We start from the raw sequence: 20,321 nt of genomic DNA, 5'->3' as shown, positions 1-20,321 counted from the left end.
TTAATTGATATTTTTAGAAAAAAAACTAAAAAAAACATGGAAAATGAAAATGTCTCTAAACAGTTCAAAATAAATCAAAATATTTTGAAAATGTTATCGTGAATAGAAAATGGAAATATAAACAACCATTGAAAATTTCATGTATCTACGGTCATTTGTTTTAAAGTTACACCAAAAATCATAATCGATTTTCTCGAAAACAGATTTTGCGTAAAAATTCCCGTTTTTCCTTAATTTTTCTTTTGTTTTTCCCGGCGCTTTTGAAAACTACTAGGAAATTTAAATTTTGACCTCCCCAATGCACCAACGATATTCACTTTCTGATCGAACAAGATACTGAAGTTGAAAATCGTAGCATTATTTCGACTACTTATCGTGTACACAGACACAAAAAAAATAAAAAATAAAAAAACACACATCATTGTAAAATCAATACATTCATCGTTCCACTCAGAATCTAAAATTAAAAACCAGTATACAAAATCGAAACCGAAATTATTTCAATCGGTTTCAAGCCCTGCTTAAAACAAACATTTTTGAATTTTTTTCTTTTTGTTAAAATGTTACTCAACAATGCCGTAAAATATTGATGAAGTGATGAAAAATAGGAAGCAATTTATCCTTCACATTCAAATTATATATAGGTACTCAAAATTACTAATATATTATACTCCTTTTTTTCTAACTAAATAAATAATTATAAAAATATATTGATATAATCTATTTTTTAGATTATGAGCGGAGCGTGGAAGCTTGTGGTTTTACAATGATTTTTATTTTTTACTTTTTTCTTATTTTTTTTCATATCCTGTAAGCTTAATTTTTACCAGAAGGCGTTCTTCAATTTCAACATAATAATATAATGTAGTAAAAGTAATATAGTAAAAGTAATATAGTAATCTTTTCTTTTAGAAAATTGGATCAAAATGGTAATTTTCTCAATAGTTATTTAACCTCACTGGAAAAACCCTCGAATAATTACGAAAAAAAAAAACGTATTGTAGGTACAAAGTCAGCCTAAGTCGCAAAGGTACAAGAGCGTAACTCCAAAATGATAAATTTTCACGAGAGGAAAAAACTTTAGGGCTTAATTCCCTAATTCGCAAATGTTTCGGAAATGGTATATCTCCATAATTTTACAATGATAATATGGAGTCATGGAGATAGGGCTTTATATTCTAGTTAAATCATTATATCGGAGCACAATATATTATCGAAATGTATTATCTACATCGTTTTTGTCATCACTTGACCCCCTTCCCCCCCAAAAAAAAAGTTCTATGTGGCCTGGTAATGATTTGAATAGCCTGCAAACATTTTGGCACCAACAAAAAAAAAGTTGAAATGACGCCTCTGATGCTTGGATACAATATTCCTAACTTTTAGCTTTAATTGTATGTATTAATTTTGCTTAATTAAACATAGTTCATTTGAAATGAATCAATCAATGTGTAATACAGAATACTGTAATAACTAAATAATATTATAAATGTATAAGTATATAATTAATTATTTTAATTCGGCGGACAGTGATAATGTGATTTGTTGTTTATAGTTTATTCAAAGCTGAACAGATATGATATTATTGTTTCATGATACAACTGATATTATAGCGTTTTCTAGTGACAGGTATGACCGCAGGTTAATCATGAAGATTAAAATCACAGCTAGAACCGTGACAAAGTATATTTTGTCATGGCTAGAACCATCTTGGTTAAAAGGGTTAAAAAGGTTTTTTTTAGTACTGAAATATAATGTGAGAAATGTACGACTTGTCACGAGATGAATATTGTGGTTACGAAATGTTATACAACAGGCGGAGTTCGGGGGGATATTTTCCTTTTAGCATTACTAGCGCCGACTTAGTGGATATTTATGGAACTAAAACACATCACACAAATTTCTATTATCATAGAACGAAATACCACGACCACAACCGCTATCTACAGCCGTGCCCAAAACAAATTCTATGCTACTGTGTTACTGTTGAATGTTTTGATCATGGTGTGATAAAATCGTGGGCGGATAATGACATGTATAATAATAATATTTTAAATTTAAGATTCATTATTTAGTATTTATCATTTTAATTTTTAGCAGTTATAGTCGTTTATAGACTCTAGGCAGTCTAGTATAAGTAGTTAGGTCGTGCGGATTAACAAATTCAATATTTAATATTATTATGATTACTTTTTGTCACTGAGTTAATTTTAAAAGGATCCTTCTTACGTTTAAAACCATGTAAGTCGTAGTTTGAAAAATAAACTTTATTTTGTGAGTGAATTTTTTAAAAATAAAAATACAACCAATTTCAATTAATTTTATCATGGTTGAAATCAATTTTCTTTTAGTTACCTAAGCCCAAAATATTTTTTGTTTTGCTTTTTATGCATGTACGTAATATTCAATAATATGGTTATTATTTTATTGAGTATCTTCTTTTACTACTCATAATAATTGTTATTTTTATATTATATGTATTATGAATAATGATTGCAGCATGACTGCAGATAGAAGAACAACTACAGATTATCGTTTACAACTTTTACAAGAAATGCGATGTCAGAATTATGATATGATACGTTTTGCATCGTATAGAACAGCGTGTAAACTCAGATATGTCCAAAAAAAAGTTTATTGTGAGTATTATTTAAATGTATTAACATAAATGCAATAATTGTTATGGTATAATTAGCAGTTAGCACATATAACATTTGTATTTAATAAATGTGATTAATTTTGTTTTATTAAAATCCGTTTATTCTAAAATTAACAAATATGTATCTGTTCCTGAACATTATGTGATATTGATGGTTATCGTTAAATTTAGATGTTAATAATGGTTACAATTAAATATAATTAATTCATAACTTATTAATTTATAGGTAGAAAAGGTAGATTAATAATTTAAATAATGAATATAATACATACCTAATAATATTTTACAAATAGCTACTTTTAATACATCTAAATCACTAAAAAATAAATATAAGTATTTTTACTGTTGCAGATGATACTTAAAATTCAGGGGTGGCCAACGGGTGGACTTTCTATTTTCCTTTACCCTTGCACATTTTTATTACATGGTAAGAAAAAATTTGTTAAATTGTATAATGTTAATGAATCTTTATATCTATGGGTTAAACAAAAATTTGTCATACAAAATTGTTCTTATTATTTCAGAAAAAAATTTGAAAAAGACAAATGGAGTCGCATTGAGTTAAAACCACGTTGCGTATGATCAATTGATCATAGTTCTAGGCTTTTATTTAACCCACAGATATAAAAATTCATTAACATTATACAATTTGACCCATTTTCTCTTAACATGTAATAAAAATGTGCAAGGGTAAAGAAAAATAGGAAGAACCAATGAATCGAGTAAGTTGATTACATTTAAGTCAACAACAATTAATTTGGCCACCCCTCTTTTAAGAGGGTATGATCCTTGATGTCCCACCTGCATGTGTTGTCTCCGTCTTACAAATGTACAACATAGCAAAAACTGTTTTGCGCAGGACAATTTTTCTCACACCATATTTGTTGTAGAACTACCAAATTTTCACAACACGAAAGAAGAACTTTATCTGTACAACAGCGTGCTTTTTTTTATAGCACTATCCAATAATTTTTTATAAGCAAATGAAAAAAACCAAATGTTTAGAAGCAAATAACTTTTATTGTATTTATATTATCTAAAATATGGGAACGCTGTTGCATAGATAATTTTCCACCCTATATGTTCATAAATTTTGGAGCCACTACTATAAACACAGAAAGATAAAAGTTGTCCCGCAAAAACAGTTTTTGTTATGTTGTACATTTGTAAGACTGGGAGAACACATGCGGGTGTGACATCCTCTTAAATTAATATCGAATTTGTGCCAATCTTCTACTGGTTCAATGCTTACTAGTTTTAAATATACTTAATCAATGATATTATTAAGTAGTAATTTTCAATAAAGATGTATTACAAGATTTTGGGGATTCCAAGTGGGGGAGACATGGCCACACGGGGTAATTTATGGAACCCATGGATAGGCTCATATTCGTGAATATATGTGAATTATCAGACCTCCACTTCACCCATAACAATTTTTCTATTAAAACGCTTAGAAAATATTTATGACTACAAACAATACAATTTCATTCAATGATTATTCGTATGTAGGATATGTTACATTGCTACCGATTTGACAAATTTCACAAATAGCAAGAAGTAATAATATTACTATTTACTACTATGTGTATTATATATATTTAAAAAATAAATAAATTATCATTTCAATGTAAATAATGACTTAGGAGAAAAGTTATTTATTTCAATAGCTACTATTTACTATAGGTACATTGAGACTTCTCACATTTTGTTTGAAAGAGTTATGAATTAAGATAATAAATAATGATGATTGTTTAATATTTTATTATACTGTCAAAATGTCAGATGAAATATTATAGGTATTGTTTAAATTTAAAACATGGTTGTATTCAGTTATAAATGTTATCATCATATTTCATTATTTTACAATTCATTATGTCAAACACTAATCATTTAATGATAAATATTTTTTTAGTACACATGATTGATATATGGAATGTTATTGAAGCATTTCGTGAAAATGGATTAAATACACTTGAATCTCACGTTGAAGTAAATGTTTCCAAATTTGAGACACTTATAACAAGTCTGTATCTTAATTTGAATAAACGATTACCTACTCAACAACATGTACATGATGATTTATTGACTACAATTCTTCTTAATTGGATTATGTCTGTTTATTCTGCGTAAGTTAATGTTTTAATGAAAAAAATTTGAAAGCACTTAAGTGAACATTGGTTATATCGCCTCGGGGTGCAAACATTCTAAATGCGCCACTGGAGACAATACATGTGGGAACAACATTTTTTTAATAGATTTTTACAATTTATGCCTATTGCTATAGTATTGTTTAATATTAATACTTTCATAATATTATGTGTTTGTATTAGATTATATTGTGCAGGTAGAAATTATGTTCTAGCTGAGGTTAAATATCTTAAATATCTACCTTTAAATAGTATGGCTAGGAAGATAATAATTTATAACTAACATCTACCTCTCATCTTCATGGGTACACATATAAGTTCTTAGTTACTATACTCTGCGCCAGGAGAGGATATCACCGTTTTGTGCATGCCGACTGACAGCAGCGATCCTTTATGACACAATTTCCCCACTTTGTTGGGGAGACCGTATTGGTTCTATATATAAAAATCAAAGTCTTGAGTGTTGCCAAACGTACCAAAATTGTTGTCATTGAATGAGGAATGTGCAGATTTGGACATTTTTTGGTCAGGTCACGTTAATGTATTCTTCTGGCACATAATATAGTTCAAATAATTGGTTCAATATAATAATGTTTGTATCTAAACCTTAAGTACCAACATTTACTTTGAGGCTGTTTTCACACAATATTTGTTTTTGACTCATAAAACCAGATGAAAAGAAAATAGGTACTGTACTTGTAAATATCTGTCTACTAATATTCATAAATACATATAAACTGATTAAATCAAAATTATTGAATATAGTCTATATTATATATATATATACTAGCTGATCCCGTGCGCTTTGTTACCCGTTAAATGTATCAACTCTATATGACTCAAACTTTCTTGAATTCGTTATTTAATATTCGGTGTATGGTGTTCAGAATTTATCTTAACTTTTCCGTTGCCCCGAACAAAATTCTGCTTCGCAGCAGTACATTATCAAATAGGCAATCTACCTGCGGTAGATCGTGGACCCTGCACTGTTTGTACGTAAGTGTATGATTTAAGTATCAAAGTTATACCAAGTTTGTCGTTTTTACTTAATTCCACCTATGGTAGATTAATATAATCAATTTATACAAAATCCTATCCAAACCAAACCGTACTAAAATCCGATGAATAAAAAAAACAAATTTAACCCTTTGTATAATCAGTCCTTTAAACTATTTAAGTAAAAGTATTCAAATACTTTTTTAAGTATTGAATAACTTTTTAAATACTTTCAGCATGAAGTATTTTGAATGGTATTTTAAATACTTTTTTTTTTATTAAATACTTTTTGGTATTAAATACTTTGGTTTTTTATTTTGAACATTTTATTTTTATTAGAAATAATTGGTTGGAAAAATATTATTGTCAACTACAATAATGGAATAATAATTTTATTTAATATTCTGTATTTCTGTGTTAGCCGAAGCCCAAAGGTTTGTGAGAACCAGCTTTCTAAAAAAAGTTATTGGATATTGAATAACAATATTCCCTTTAAAACTATTAGATAACTATTAGATTACCTACTACCTATGTGTTTATATTACGATGATTAGAAACCCACTTTAAAAACCAAAAGTATTTAAAAAGTATTCCAAATACTTTACACTTAAAGTAACAATTGTACTTTACAATTAAAGTATTTGAGTAGTATCTTAAATACTTAAAAAAATGTATTTGAGTATTTACTCAAGTACTTTTTAAAAGTATTCTTTACAGGACTGTGTATAATTAACCTATCTTCTTCCCAGAGGTCTAATCTACCCACAAACATTAATTTATACATATATATATATATAAATCTAACTATATAAATACACAGACTATAACTATACAGACTAAACTCTGGAACTACTTATCAGATTTTCTTGTATATATTATATATTTGTATATTGACAAAAGATAATAATACAAATCAACAAACATGCTCGATTAACCAATAGCAACCAATATATTATACACTGGTGGATTTTCCTAAAATTTTCTTTTATATAAATATTCTCCGTGAAATACTCTTTTGTTTAAAAAAAAAATCAAGAAGATCTGATAAGTAGTTCCAGTATTTAGCCTGTACAGAGATTTTCATTTCACATTTTTTTAGTTAGATATTATATCATAATTTATATTTAAAAAGTAAAGCAAATAGTTTTTTTTGTTATTATTATTATTATATAGATTATATAGCTTAAAAACCAATCATTGCTTATAGACACATAATAATAATACTGATTGAATATGTATAATATATACAATAACAAATCGTCAATGTATATAATAAATGGTTTGTTTGTTCTCGTGGCAACGAATTAAAACGATTCACTATAATTGTGGATTGAAATTTCTAGAACGATTCATTTTATTGACGTTACTTATGGCAACCATTTATAAACAAAAATTTCCATCTAAAATCTCATAAACCTCCCGGAGTTGGTCCTCTCCCTTTATAAATTAGCTTATCTTTTAAATTTGGCCAAATTACACACACTGTAAAAATTTCATCAAGATTGGGGTCCAGTAGTTTCGGAGTTTATTCCGGACAAAGACATGACCCTAGATTTTTATATATTATATATAAGGTATATGTTTCAATTAGTCTTTGTTGACAGTAACAAATAAATATTACTATAAGTCATATTTTAAAAAAGAAAATCAGAATCATAAGCAATACAATACTATGAATTATGATAACACATTTGTGTATGACATATTTTTGCTGCTAATATATTATTAATACTAAAAACTTTTTTTTTTTACAGTAATGATACTATGGGAAGAATAAGAGTATTATCTATAAAAGTAGCTTTGGTTACAATGTGTTCTGGGAAACTTATGGATAAACTTAGATGTAAATTAGTTAATACAAAATGTTTTATTTGTAAATAAATTGTTGGTTACCTATATATTTATTGACTATAGATATATTTTCACAAATATGCGACCAAAATGGACACATGGTAGCTTGGAAATTTCGAGAATATTTACAAGAAGTATTAGTACTTCCTTCAGCTGTATATGAATCTCCTTCTTTTCATTATACTGATCAGATATCGGCTGAAATATTTTCTGGGGTAAAATACATTTTAGTAATAATTTATATTTTTATTTATTAAATTTATCTTAACAATTTTAAATTTGAACCTGTAATCTTTTGTTAATTTTTTTTCTATTTAAAGAATGGTAAAGTGACTGTAAATGATTTTATGGATTCAATGATGTCAGATCCTGGACCTGCTTGTCTTGTATGGTTACCATTATTGCATCGGTTAGCAAATGTTGAAAATGGTTGGTAAATATAAAATTAATATAGGAATTTATTAAAAAGAAAATTATTATAATTATTTTTTAGTTACTCATCCTATTTCTTGTGATGCTTGTCGACGTGATAATTTTACCGGATTTCGATATCGTTGTCAAAAATGTCATAATTTTCAAATGTGTCAAGAATGCTTTTGGAGAGGACGAGTTGCATCTAGTCATACAATTGAGCATGATGTTAAAGAGTATACTAGTTATGTATGTTTATTATTCTACATACACTTTAGATTCAGAGTGAAGCGATAGCTAGCGAGGTACTCGTTTTGCAAAAAATGTGCAGTTTTAATAAAGGTTTTTTTTTAAACCTTATTTATATAGAATTGTTTCAATAAATTTATAATAGATCGTTCCATAAACAAATATTTTCTCTATATTCTCACATTCTCAGAAGTTTACATTACATAATATATAAGCAGGTAGGAATACTTATTTTAAAAAAATTATGATTGTTTTTGTATAAGCTGAGCTTCACTAAGAAAATAATAACTGTGTTTTGACCTTTGAATGCATTCATTTTTGATTGTTATCAAATTCAAAATAATCGTTCAATACTGACAGTTTCCACGCTTACTTTACTGAAGAAGTTTTTATTTTACAATGTAGAAATCTCCTAGTAAACAAATTGGACATTCTCTTCGAAAATCATTTCGCTGTGTACCAGAAAAAGAAAAAGCTAATATACCACGTTTTCCCGAGGAGCCAGAAAAGACTATTAATTTATCACATATAATGTAAGGATAATAATTTTACAATATGTAAACCAATTTGTTGATTAATGTTATCCGTGTTATGACAGACCTCCGTCACCTTTGCCGTGCCACAATGGATTTTCTGAATTATCTATTAGTAGTCAATTTAATACGTTGGATAGTAAAACAAGTTCAAGAAGGCAAGTTGATTATATAGTTAATATAACTATACTCTATACAATTTAAGAACTGTACACAGTTGTGCCAGTTTTCATTAGGCAGCTGTCAGACAACATCCATTTGTCATCCCAACTGGGTAAACCAACGTCTGCCGTGTAGTAATGCCACATCTCTGTGCACAAGTCGGCCATCATGTACAGTTCTTCTCTTGAATAGAATTGAATAAATAATATTTTCATGAAATTTACTGAATTTTTTTTTAGTCCTGATAAGCGCACAATGAGTTTAGATTACACGTCAATGGACGATGAACATAAATTAATTGCACGATATGCTGCACGACTTGCTGCTGAAGCTAAAGTAGTAAGTTGTATAATGTAATGTTCCATGAATTTGAATACAATCATAGATAAAAAAAAAAAGATATTTTAACAATTTGTATATTATAATAACCAGTACCCAGATTTTTATGCTTTAGCATTTGTTTTCTTGTTGATCTTATTTACTAAATACCTACCTTTTAAATTATCAGTGCATATTTTTGTAATTTTTTTAAGTTTTAAGGGTTATTTGAATTATTGGGAATACTTATTGCCAAATCTAACAACTCAAGCTTGAATGTAACAGAATAAAAAATATTTTTTTTTATTATGACTTGTAATAAATAAGTAATTATAAAATATAGTAATTAATATTAGTATAATAACCAAATATACTATTATGTTACAGTCATACAGTAGAACCTTGATTAACCATTAAAGTTTTTTTTTTTAATTAATCGACTTTTTCAAACAATAATAATTGTACATAATATATTAATATGAAGTGTTTTGTATATTTAAAAAAAATAATAAATGGTAATTATGTATGTTATAATTAAAATAATAATAAATAAAGTGTATATTATAATATGTACCTACATATTATTATGTATAAAAATATTTTATACTTAGCCGTCTTTTTGATCATCCGACAAGGCTCTAGTCCGGTAACTGACGGTTAACCAAGGTTCTACTACAATTAATATTTATAATAAATACAAATAAGTAAGAATATTTACAGCACCGCCGCTAGGTTTAGGGGCCCAAGGTGAATCACATTGGGAAAAGCCTCAGTATGCAGAATAATGTAATCTAAAGTCACTAGAGTAATATAAATAATATTATTAAGTAATATACCTACCTACATCTCTAAAACGTATTTAAAAATAATGGCATAAATAGCATAAGTTTATTAATTTTTTACTAAAAACATTTTGAACATTAAAACTACAAAATAAACATTTAATTTATTATTAATATTTAAATTATTATTACATTTTCTTCCTGACTTTTTGGAAGCAAAGTAATTTATGATAGCTTCTCAGCCCAACTGTTCAGATAATTATTTTTTGGTACAAATTTTAGCCAGTCCAGTGAGCCGTTTTTGGGACATAGTACTTTGTGAATAATTTTTAACAGCGATTATAGTTGTTATCTATGCTTAAGGGTGTCGGTACCAGTATTTCCAATTTTCAAAATTTCTATGCTATTTGAATATTATGTTTTATATTTTAGTTATTGCCTTAATTATAATACTTTTCCACTAATCTACAGCTTGATACTTATTTAGACAGGGTCGATACGGTATATCATATCAACGAAAATGACTTCACGGGAAAAACTCTCACGCCCTGTAGAGTTGTCGGATTTCGTTAATTTTTATTTTTATCTGAAAGATGAGAAGTTTCTACAAGTCAGATCAAAGCTCGATTTTTTATTTTACTTTGAATAGTAGTAGAAAAATGCATTTGAAAAAGGACAAATATTATGCATTTTTCAAATGCATATTCCAGTTTCTATAATTATAGTTTTCAAAATCGGGCTTTGATCCGACCTATAAAATGTTCTCTACTTTAAAATAAAAAAAAATTAACGAAATCCGACAATTCTACAGGTTGTGAGAGTTTTTCCTGTAAGACATGTTTTTGTACCAAAAAACGCACCGGCACCGATACCCTTAAATGGGTGTGGTACCTGCATGTGTTGTCTCTGTCTTACGGGTGTTTAACATAGACAATTCTACACTCTGCAGATCACATTCAGCATTGTTAGCTTAAAAATTAGAGTGAATCGACCTCTTATAAAATTATTATCTTATTATCTAGATATCTCAATATCTCCTAGGATTTTTATTATATTTTAATTCAAGCAAGTTATGAATATTTTAAGATGTACAGACAATTTACAATTTTAAAATACTCATAACTTCAAAATTAAATTATAATAAAAAGTCTGCGATTGCCTAGATAATAATTTTACCTTTAAATTTTATAAGAGGTCAATCCTCTCTAATTTTTAAATTAATGAAGCTACACGTGTTCTGCTAAGCGTCAAATCGGGGACAACACATGTGAGCGGAACACCCTCATAAAAGAATTTATATAAGAGATCATATTTTATAAAATGTATATTTGACTATTTTTTTATCTAAATATAAATCTGAGCCCTTATTATATTATTATATTTATTAGGGTAGAGCTCCATCAGAAGGTTCTTTAAGCTTAGATACTTCTAGAGCTCAAAGAGAACTTATTATTCAACTGGAATCTAAAAATAGAGAAATTATGAAAGAAATTTCAAAACTTAGGTAGGTACTATATGAATTGTTATTGTGTAAAATTAGTATATATTTTAATAATTATTTAAATTTTATGTAGAAAACAACAAGAAATGGAAGGTTTTTGTTCTGGATATTCTGAAGATAATCCAGCACTTATGAGTGAACTCCGTGCATTGAGAAATAGAAAACACGAATTAGAATCACATTTAACATCTTTACAGGATTCTAGAAGACAATTAATGGACCAATTGGAGGGATTAATGAAACTTCTGAAAGTAAATAATTTAAACAATGTATATTATACATACATTCTAACTAGATCAGTTAATTATAAAATAGTATTAATAATTTATACTTTGGAATATAATTTTTATATTCTGGTGCATTTATGTTTTTTTTATGTCTGTATACTTGATATACAATAGAAAAAAATGATTCAATCTTAAAATTTAAGGGTGGTTTCTGATAAAAAAAAATTGGATCTAGTTGATACTTTGAAGAGGTATTATAATGTGTTATAATGTATTATTATACATTGATAATAACTAGTATTTTTCAAAATAATTAGGAAAACCGAAAAACAAAACCAGTTTTTAACTAAATTGATTTGATTTTTTTGGCGTAATTTAAAAATGAATACCTGTATTTATTCCAAATGTTTATATTAGCATTGTCTATACATTATAAAATTTTCAAAATATTTGAAAAATGTTGAGCTATTTAGGCATTTGACATTTTGGTTCCTTATAAGATTTATTATGGCGATTAATACATAATACTAAAAAGGTGGGCAAGCAGATGTCGCTCTGCTGTACAGTAGGTTACAAGTGTGTTACTGTATGTTTGGTATTAAATTTGGATATGATATAATATCATTGTATACGATCAACTATTCTGAGCAGAGACGGTTTGTCAGTATGGATATTTTATTATGTTTATTGTTGTTACTTTTTATTAATACGGTATAATTGATTTTTGATAAATGTTGTCAACAATCAAACTTAAATGCTTATAAAAAAATGTGCCCATGTATTTTTAATATTTTTCAACTGCTATTGTTACAATATATCAGGAGCCTTGTATTCAATTTTCACGCTTTTTTACCAAACGAATAAAATTTAATTTAAATTTATAGAAATAAAACTAAAAAAATTGAAAATTGAAATAGTCAAAATATTTTGAAAATTTTATCAAGTATAGAAATTAATAAAATTAACATATTATGATATAAATTCTGTGGTTCTCTACGGTTATTTGTTTTTAAATTACAACAAAATAAGAAAATCATTACATGAAAAATTGAGTGAATATCCAATGTTGTAAAAATTTGAACTTCAAACTCTCATAAAAATTTAATTTGATTTTGTCGAAAACCGATTTTGCGTAAAATTTTCCGTTTTTCCTTAAGGCGGAAAACTTTTACTTTTTACAAACTTTTTAATACAATTATTTGAAATAAAACACACACAATCAGAGATCGATACAAGTCTTCTTCTTTCAGATAAAAGAAATAGTCATCAAAATCCAACGATTCTCCAAAGCTTGAGAGTTATTCCCGTAAAGTCATTTTTTTCAATATTATATACCCTATCTACCCCCTACCCCCCCCCCTAAATAGGTATCGCATAGTAGCTTAGAAATTCAAATTTTATAGAATTGTGGAAAATTTGAGAAACTAGCATCGAGACCCTTAATTTTTTGTTTGTTTTTCCCGGCACTTTTGAAAACTACTGGGAAGTTTAAATGACCTACCTAATGCACTAACTAGTTTAACTTTTTTACTGATTCACACAGCAGTTTTACTGCCCCAAACGGTGATGATAGAAACAAAAGTTTAAAAATTTAAAAAATTTAAAAAAAAAACACATCATGTAAAATTAATAATTCATTGCTCACAATCTAAAATACATCAGCATACTCTTTTTATAAACATTGACAAATTGAAAATCTAGACACTTCTGTATTATTTGTAGTTAAAAATTTTCAATTTTTATAGCTCAGGCTTGACAATAACATAAGGTTCTTCATAAATAATTCATACTGAAATCAAAAAATCTAATAAGCATTTAAGTACTTTTTTAATAGAAATTTCACATTAAAATGTTTATAAAATTAGATATTTAAACAGAGAATAAAAATTTCAATATTTTTTTAGAATCATCAAGGGTCTCCACGTTCAACTCCAAATTCATCGCCACGCTCAACTAAATCTCCTCCTCCCTCAAAGTCAGCACCTCCTACACCTGGCGGAACTTTGACTTCAGCTTCATCTCTGTCTCTCATGTCTACATCTGACTCATTAATGGTTGGTGATGTAAGATCAGCATTTACTGGTAACTCCCTAGCAAGTAGGAAAATGATATAATTTTTCTTTTAAAAAGATAGTAAATTAATTAATATGTATTTTTTTTGTAAAGGTACACCTGTTAATTCATCTGGTTTAAATTCTGGTGCAAGTGGTTCTGTCACATGTGGCAATCGAAGTTTAAGAAATGATTTGTTAGTCGCTGCAGATTCAGTGACAAATGCTATGTCATCATTGGTTAAGGAGTTAAACTCTGGTAAATATATTATATTACATTTTATTTACTTATACTTTGTCCAGCAGAAAACATGTCAATCCTGTTCATTCCCACATGCCACCCTACCATTGAAACCGATTTAACTATGACAGGGTGACACATGACTATGAGAATGCAAAAAAGAACAATTTTTGCTTAGTTACTGCATGTTCTGTCACAGTACAAAGTACCGGGTGATTCTTTTATCATTGAAAACTCATTATTACATAAAGCATAAATATTTTTGAAAATAAAAAATTTTACGGTTTCTAGTTGTTAAAAAAACATTTTTAAAATATATATATATATATTTTTATCCTTAACATTTTTATTGTTATTTACTAAACTTTATATATTTTTTAAAAACTTCAAACCATGTAAAAATAAATTTTTCAAAAACATTAAAATATTTTGAATAATGTGTCCTACGTTAAATGGATCACCCAGCTTAGTCTCAATTATTTGATGGAACATATATTGTACTTACTTTAAATGCATTCATAGAAGGCCCAGTGAATGAAAATATATCCAACTCTGCAATTCTCAAACCATTAGGCTACAATAAAAAAGAAGATGAAAATATAAAAATTAATAAAGATTTTAGAAGTGATAGTTTATCCAGAAGTCAATATAATAAGGTAAGATATATTTAAAATGAATTGAAAAAAAAAAAAATTATTTTTAAATGACTTAAATAAGTTCACTGTGTACATATTATATTTTTAACTCTTTACTGTATTATTGTTTGTAGGCGAAGACACAAAATAATCAGACAGATAGTTGCACATCTCCTGTTAATGTAATTATATGAGTTATTATTATAAGTAGGTCCCAGATTTTATGCAAATGCATGTTTTTCAATACTTAAATTAGAGTAATGCTTATTAAACATGTTGATATTTCATAACCTAGATTCTATGGTTGATGGTTTTTTTTACATATATTGCATATTTGGGTAAAAATTCATATATATTACAGATTTATAGATAATTGCATGAAATCTTAATATATATATTCAGAAATATTAAATAAAATTATATATATATTTTATTCAAAATTTATTTTTTTTATTAATTTAAAATTTTTTATACCAATATCTCTTAATCACATGCGTTACCTTAAAGTTTAAGACTTAAACACACCTTTATACTTTATGTACTAAGTAAAGGATTTTTTAACAAAAAAAAGTATAGCATTTTCCAATAGAGACATAATGAAAGAAGAATATTTTTTTACAATTTATTATTATTATGCTGCTTGTAATAATATAAATAGTATACCTAAACAAATAGTGGTAGATCACCAGGTACTTGAAAGTTTAAAGTGGCTCACTTGTTGGAAAAGGTTGACGATCCCTGGTGTACAATGTAGGTACAACTATTCAGTCATTATAATATACTTATATAGGCCATTATTGCTCGCATATAGATATCTATATTTTATGTACTTTACTGATCTAAGCGTCTATTCTATATATTATACCACACGGTTTAATTTCTAGTTATACAAGATAAAACATAATTTGTAAATTAGTTAGCTTCTGTTATCAGTCAGTCAAAACAATTACTAATAAATTTAACTTCAATCTATTTCAAATTCACAAAAATTATTTAATAACAACTCGTAAAAAATTTAACTTGCAGTAATATTATTAAATTTCCAATGCATAGCAGAAACTAACACAATTAGAAAAGTGTAGTGCTAATCTAGGATACATTTTTTAATTTGCTGTCAATGTAATTAATTATTTTATAAATAGTAAATTATAAAATTAAATTGTTGTTTATATACACATTAGGGTGTTCCTTAGCCATAGGGGAAAAAAAAATAATGATATATTTTTAGTCTCACCCCCTAAATCGGTGTGTATACATATAAAAATGAACTGCAAGAAATTTTAGGTCAATCAAATAATGTTAACCCGTGCCGACTTGAAGTCGAAGTTTGAGCTTAATACATTTTTAAATAATTCTAGACATTTTTGGACATCTATCTAACGCTCCGGCCAGTTTCGGTGTTATAAAATTTATTTTTCCACGACATTTCTTTTTTTAGTTGGTGGTTCTATTAACTGTAAAGAATTAATGCTGGTCTCAAATTCCGATATTTCGCTACTCTCTAGACTATTAGTTTCTAAATTTTGCTCAAATGAATTATCAAGTAATGTCTATGTTTAAACTTTTAAACTGATTAAACCAGCGTTGACCTGGACGTCCTGGTTGTCTCGGAGGTATAGATATTAAAGGAGCAATAAAAGCAAATATTCACATTCAACGAAAGTTGAATGAAACGAAAAGAAAAGAAATGTATATTTAAAATTGTGCTTCAACATAGACATTACTTGATAATTCATTTGAGCAAAATTTAGAAACTAATAGTCTAGAGAGTAGCGAAATATCGGAATTTGAGACCAGCATTAATTCTTTACAGTTAATAGAACCACCAACTAAAAAAAAGAAATGCCGGAGAAAAATAAATTTTATAACACCGAAACTGGCCGGAGCGTTAGATAGATGTCAATTAAGTATTTGAGATTCTGTATATTATGTTCTTCAGGCTACTTGAGAAGCTTTAAATTGTAATATAGACTACGTAATAAATCGAAAAACTTTCCCCAATTGTAAAAAAAGTACATTTCAACAACAACATAATGTATAATTAAAATTATGGTGCCTATATTTTTTAATTTATATTATTTATTTTATCAATTTTACCAAATATTGTAATTTTTTATTATTATTATTAAAAATATTTTTAATTACAATCTATAGTCTATACAACATTTCTGTACAATAAGTAATTTTGATATAAGATATTTACATAGTGAGACTGACAGATAAGGGAGGGCACTCAGTAGTGCTGCCTGAGTAATATATTGATCCTACAGTAAAATAATAAAATGTAAATAATATATTTGTGGAGGAATTGTGAATTTTAAGATTAAAGCTTATGCATCTTGATAATAAATAGAATTATCAAAAAATGTTAAATTATAAAATATATGGGAAATTGAATTTACTTGAAAAACCATATTATGAAAAAATACGATTTTCATAACGGTTTATGAAATATTTACGGAAATACCAAAAATATCTAGAATTATTTAAAAATGTATTAAGCTCAAACTTCGACTTCAAGTCGGTACGGGTTAACATTATTTGATCGACCTAAAATTTCTTGCAGTTCATTTTTATATGTATACACACCGATTTAGGGGGTGAGACCAATAATATTTTGAAATTGAAAATTAAGGAACACCCTAATACACATACACTTTAGTATTAAATTAACATGCATAACATTCATTTGAAAAAATGTGCTCTATACAATAACCTAAAATAGAACACAAATGTTTTTTTTTTAAATTTAAATAATAATATACTTAAAATTTTAAGGTCTTGTAAATTGTATGAAATTAAGTTGATGTTCAGATACCTATTAATAGTTAATTAAACTCATAAATTATCATAAGCTTTTAATTTTCAAACGCAATTACATAATATTATTAATAAAATATTGTTTAATGGTTTATTTAGATGAGACGTGCTACTAATTCTGGTTCAAAAAATAATTCTCCAGAAGCTGATTCTATGACACGATGGCGATAATTTATTTATTTTTCAGTCATTATATATGGTTTGATTCTTTGTATAACTTAACTGTTTTGATTTATTTTTTCATAAATCATTTAAACTTTGAGTATTATATAATACTATTACTAATATGTATAATAGTTGTATAATTAAGTCATTATTATTTGTTTTTATGTTATGTGTTTACTTTTTAATATCTATTGTTGATTAGGTTTAAACTATTCTATTATCGGACTAGCTATACTTATAACTTACTCATAAATCATTAATGATTGTTGCCTAATGAAAGTATTATAAAATATAATATTTAAAAGCATTAGTTTGGACAGTATAATATTAGTCTTCCAATCATTCATATAATTGTAAAGAAAAGAAAGTATTATGTGTCATTTATATTTACTTTCAAACAGTGGTCTTCAATCTGTGGCCTACCTTGTCGTTGTTTGAGATCCGCAGACACATTTTAAGCATAGGATGTACATTTTAATCATTTAAACACGTTGTTATTACAAATATAGCCTGTGCGATTTAAAATAGGCCTGCTGCCTAAAAAAGTTGAAGATCCCAGATTAAAAAAAAATTATTTATTATTAGAACTATACCAAAAAAGTCAAATAAATCAAATTTTTTTATCATCAGTTTGGTAACTTGAACCTTTCATCTTGAAATTCTTGATGTCTCAAATACTAAAATTATTTAAATGCCATATCCCCGTTAACTTCAAGTTTTCTAGAGTCAACTATATTTGTATTGATTAACTGTTTTTAAATATAATATTAATTTATGGAGACACTACAAAGGCGTATTTTGGTGTTTTTAAATTAAAAATGTACTTTTTCCGATGCATTAAGTATGTACTCATTTAAAAATATATTTCTGTTTTAATTTTTATCTATTGTCAGATTACGCCTTACAGAGTACAGTTAAATGTAAAATAATTTATTTCCTAGCAAAAACAGGAAGGTGTAAACTTTACACTGTAAAGTATAAATCAATTTCGTCAATTTTTATAAAAATTTAATCTTATTAGGCAAATATAATTGTATGTCATATCTGTTAGGTATATCTTAGGTATGTATTTTTTTTAATTACCTAAATTAGTTTTAAAAGAAGTATTTAACTATGGTATTTGTATTATTATTAATAAATGATAATACATAATATATTAAACTTGTCTTTAATTGTTTGACAATTTATTAAAAATGGATTTTTATAATTTGGAACTTTGTGTATTATTTATAAATAATTACTATTTGACTTTGAATAAATACTATTAAACTATAATATTAAAAAGTGTTATTATTTATAATAATTTATAAATTATTTCAATTTTAATTTGAATTTAATGATAAATCATTGTGACTAAAACTTATTCAATTGCAGGCCTGTAAAGCTCTATTCTTTATTAAGGAATCCTTAAAGTAATAAATAGGTATAAATAATATAATCTTCTATACTATTATATAAAGAGGAGTTGTTAGTTACCATTGTTGAGAGTAATCTCTGGAACTACTGAACCAATTTCGAAAATTCTTTCACCTATAGAAACCCACATTCTTTGTGAGTGTCATAGGCTAATTTAAAAAGGGAATTGATCACCCCCGATATGCTATCAAACAGGAATTTTGAGATTTACGATAGAACTGTTTGTTTATTAATGGTTGTTATGGGTTATAGGAGTTGAGAATAATATTTATTTATTACTAGCTGGTGTTACCCCAGGTTGCGACCATACAAATATTTCACTTTGAATATTTTTTTCTTAATAAATGAAGAATTCAGTTTGGTAATGTTATTTTTTTTTTATTTTATTAAAAAAATTTTCCATTGTTATGTACGATACTAAATAAATTTAGCTAACAAGTGGAATTGCCTTTGATGTATACATGTTGATATATACGCTCTAAATTTGACTTTTCGTTTTTCCTCCTTTATGAGTGTTCTTTTGAACTAGGTACTCAAACGATTGATATGAAATCCAATATTTTTCACTTTTTCCATTTTTTTGAAAAATTACTTCTTCCATTATTTTTCTTTTTTTGAACCATTTTAGCTGACACCGCGATTTTTCACTCATTCTTTTTAAAATACGGAATAGATTGAACGTACCATTAAAAATACAATTTAACGATTTTGACGGTTCAACTTTAAAATTATTAATTCATAAATATTGCTATAAAATTCAGTTGTGTATAATTAAAATGAATAATATGCCAATAAATTATGCATAAAAATAAAATATGTTCTAATGCTTATTGATTTTTTTGTCTGTCGAAATTTCTAAATGAAAAAAGAGAATAAAAGAAAAAGACTGTAAGTATTATTAGAAATTGTTTCTTAAATGTATTTTAAATAAATATTTCTTATAAAAAAGGTAAGTAAGTGGATGTCGCTCTGCTGTACACTAGGTTACAAGTGGGTCACTGTATAATGGATAGTATTAAATTTGAATTCAATGATAATATAATATCACTGGATAAGAAAAACAATTCTGAGCTGAGACTGTTTGTCAGTCTAGGTATTAGACATACCTATTATTAGGTATACTTATCTATAGTATTAAAAAAAATTGACCTATA

General features: G+C 26.7%; 1 protein-coding gene across 7 annotated transcripts; it reads left to right on the top strand.

Moving 5' to 3' along the window:
* The first annotated feature begins 1,990 nt into the window (after positions 1 to 1,990).
* LOC100163134 (dystrobrevin beta) lies at positions 1,991 to 18,712 on the top strand. 7 transcript variants are annotated; one of them, XM_016808258.2, is made up of 18 exons: positions 1,993 to 2,241; positions 2,352 to 2,393; positions 2,500 to 2,639; positions 4,575 to 4,788; positions 7,560 to 7,648; positions 7,720 to 7,871; positions 7,977 to 8,085; positions 8,150 to 8,316; positions 8,722 to 8,849; positions 8,915 to 9,007; positions 9,251 to 9,350; positions 11,500 to 11,615; positions 11,686 to 11,863; positions 13,744 to 13,936; positions 14,006 to 14,149; positions 14,654 to 14,787; positions 14,901 to 14,948; positions 17,686 to 18,712. In XM_016808258.2, the coding sequence occupies exons 3-18, from the start codon at positions 2,501 to 2,503 to the stop codon at positions 17,755 to 17,757; spliced, it is 2,076 nt and encodes a 691-aa protein (XP_016663747.1). In that variant the 5' UTR covers positions 1,993 to 2,241; positions 2,352 to 2,393; position 2,500; the 3' UTR covers positions 17,758 to 18,712. The 7 variants fall into 7 exon arrangements, with proteins under 7 accessions (XP_001948408.2, XP_016663747.1, XP_016663749.1 ...); XM_008189603.3 differs by lacking the exons at positions 1,993 to 2,241; positions 2,352 to 2,393 and adding exons at positions 3,011 to 3,086; positions 3,184 to 3,381 and having other exon boundaries at positions 2,508 to 2,639; XM_001948373.5 differs by lacking the exon at positions 2,352 to 2,393 and having other exon boundaries at positions 1,991 to 2,241; positions 13,744 to 13,921.
* Positions 18,713 to 20,321: the final 1,609 nt, after the last annotated feature.

The sequence above is a fragment of the Acyrthosiphon pisum genome, chromosome A1 (assembly GCF_005508785.2).
Source record: "Acyrthosiphon pisum isolate AL4f chromosome A1, pea_aphid_22Mar2018_4r6ur, whole genome shotgun sequence".
Lineage (NCBI taxonomy): Eukaryota > Metazoa > Arthropoda > Insecta > Hemiptera > Aphididae > Acyrthosiphon > Acyrthosiphon pisum.
Note: the sequence above shows the minus strand (reverse complement) of the source record. Positions and strands in the feature narration are given on the sequence as shown.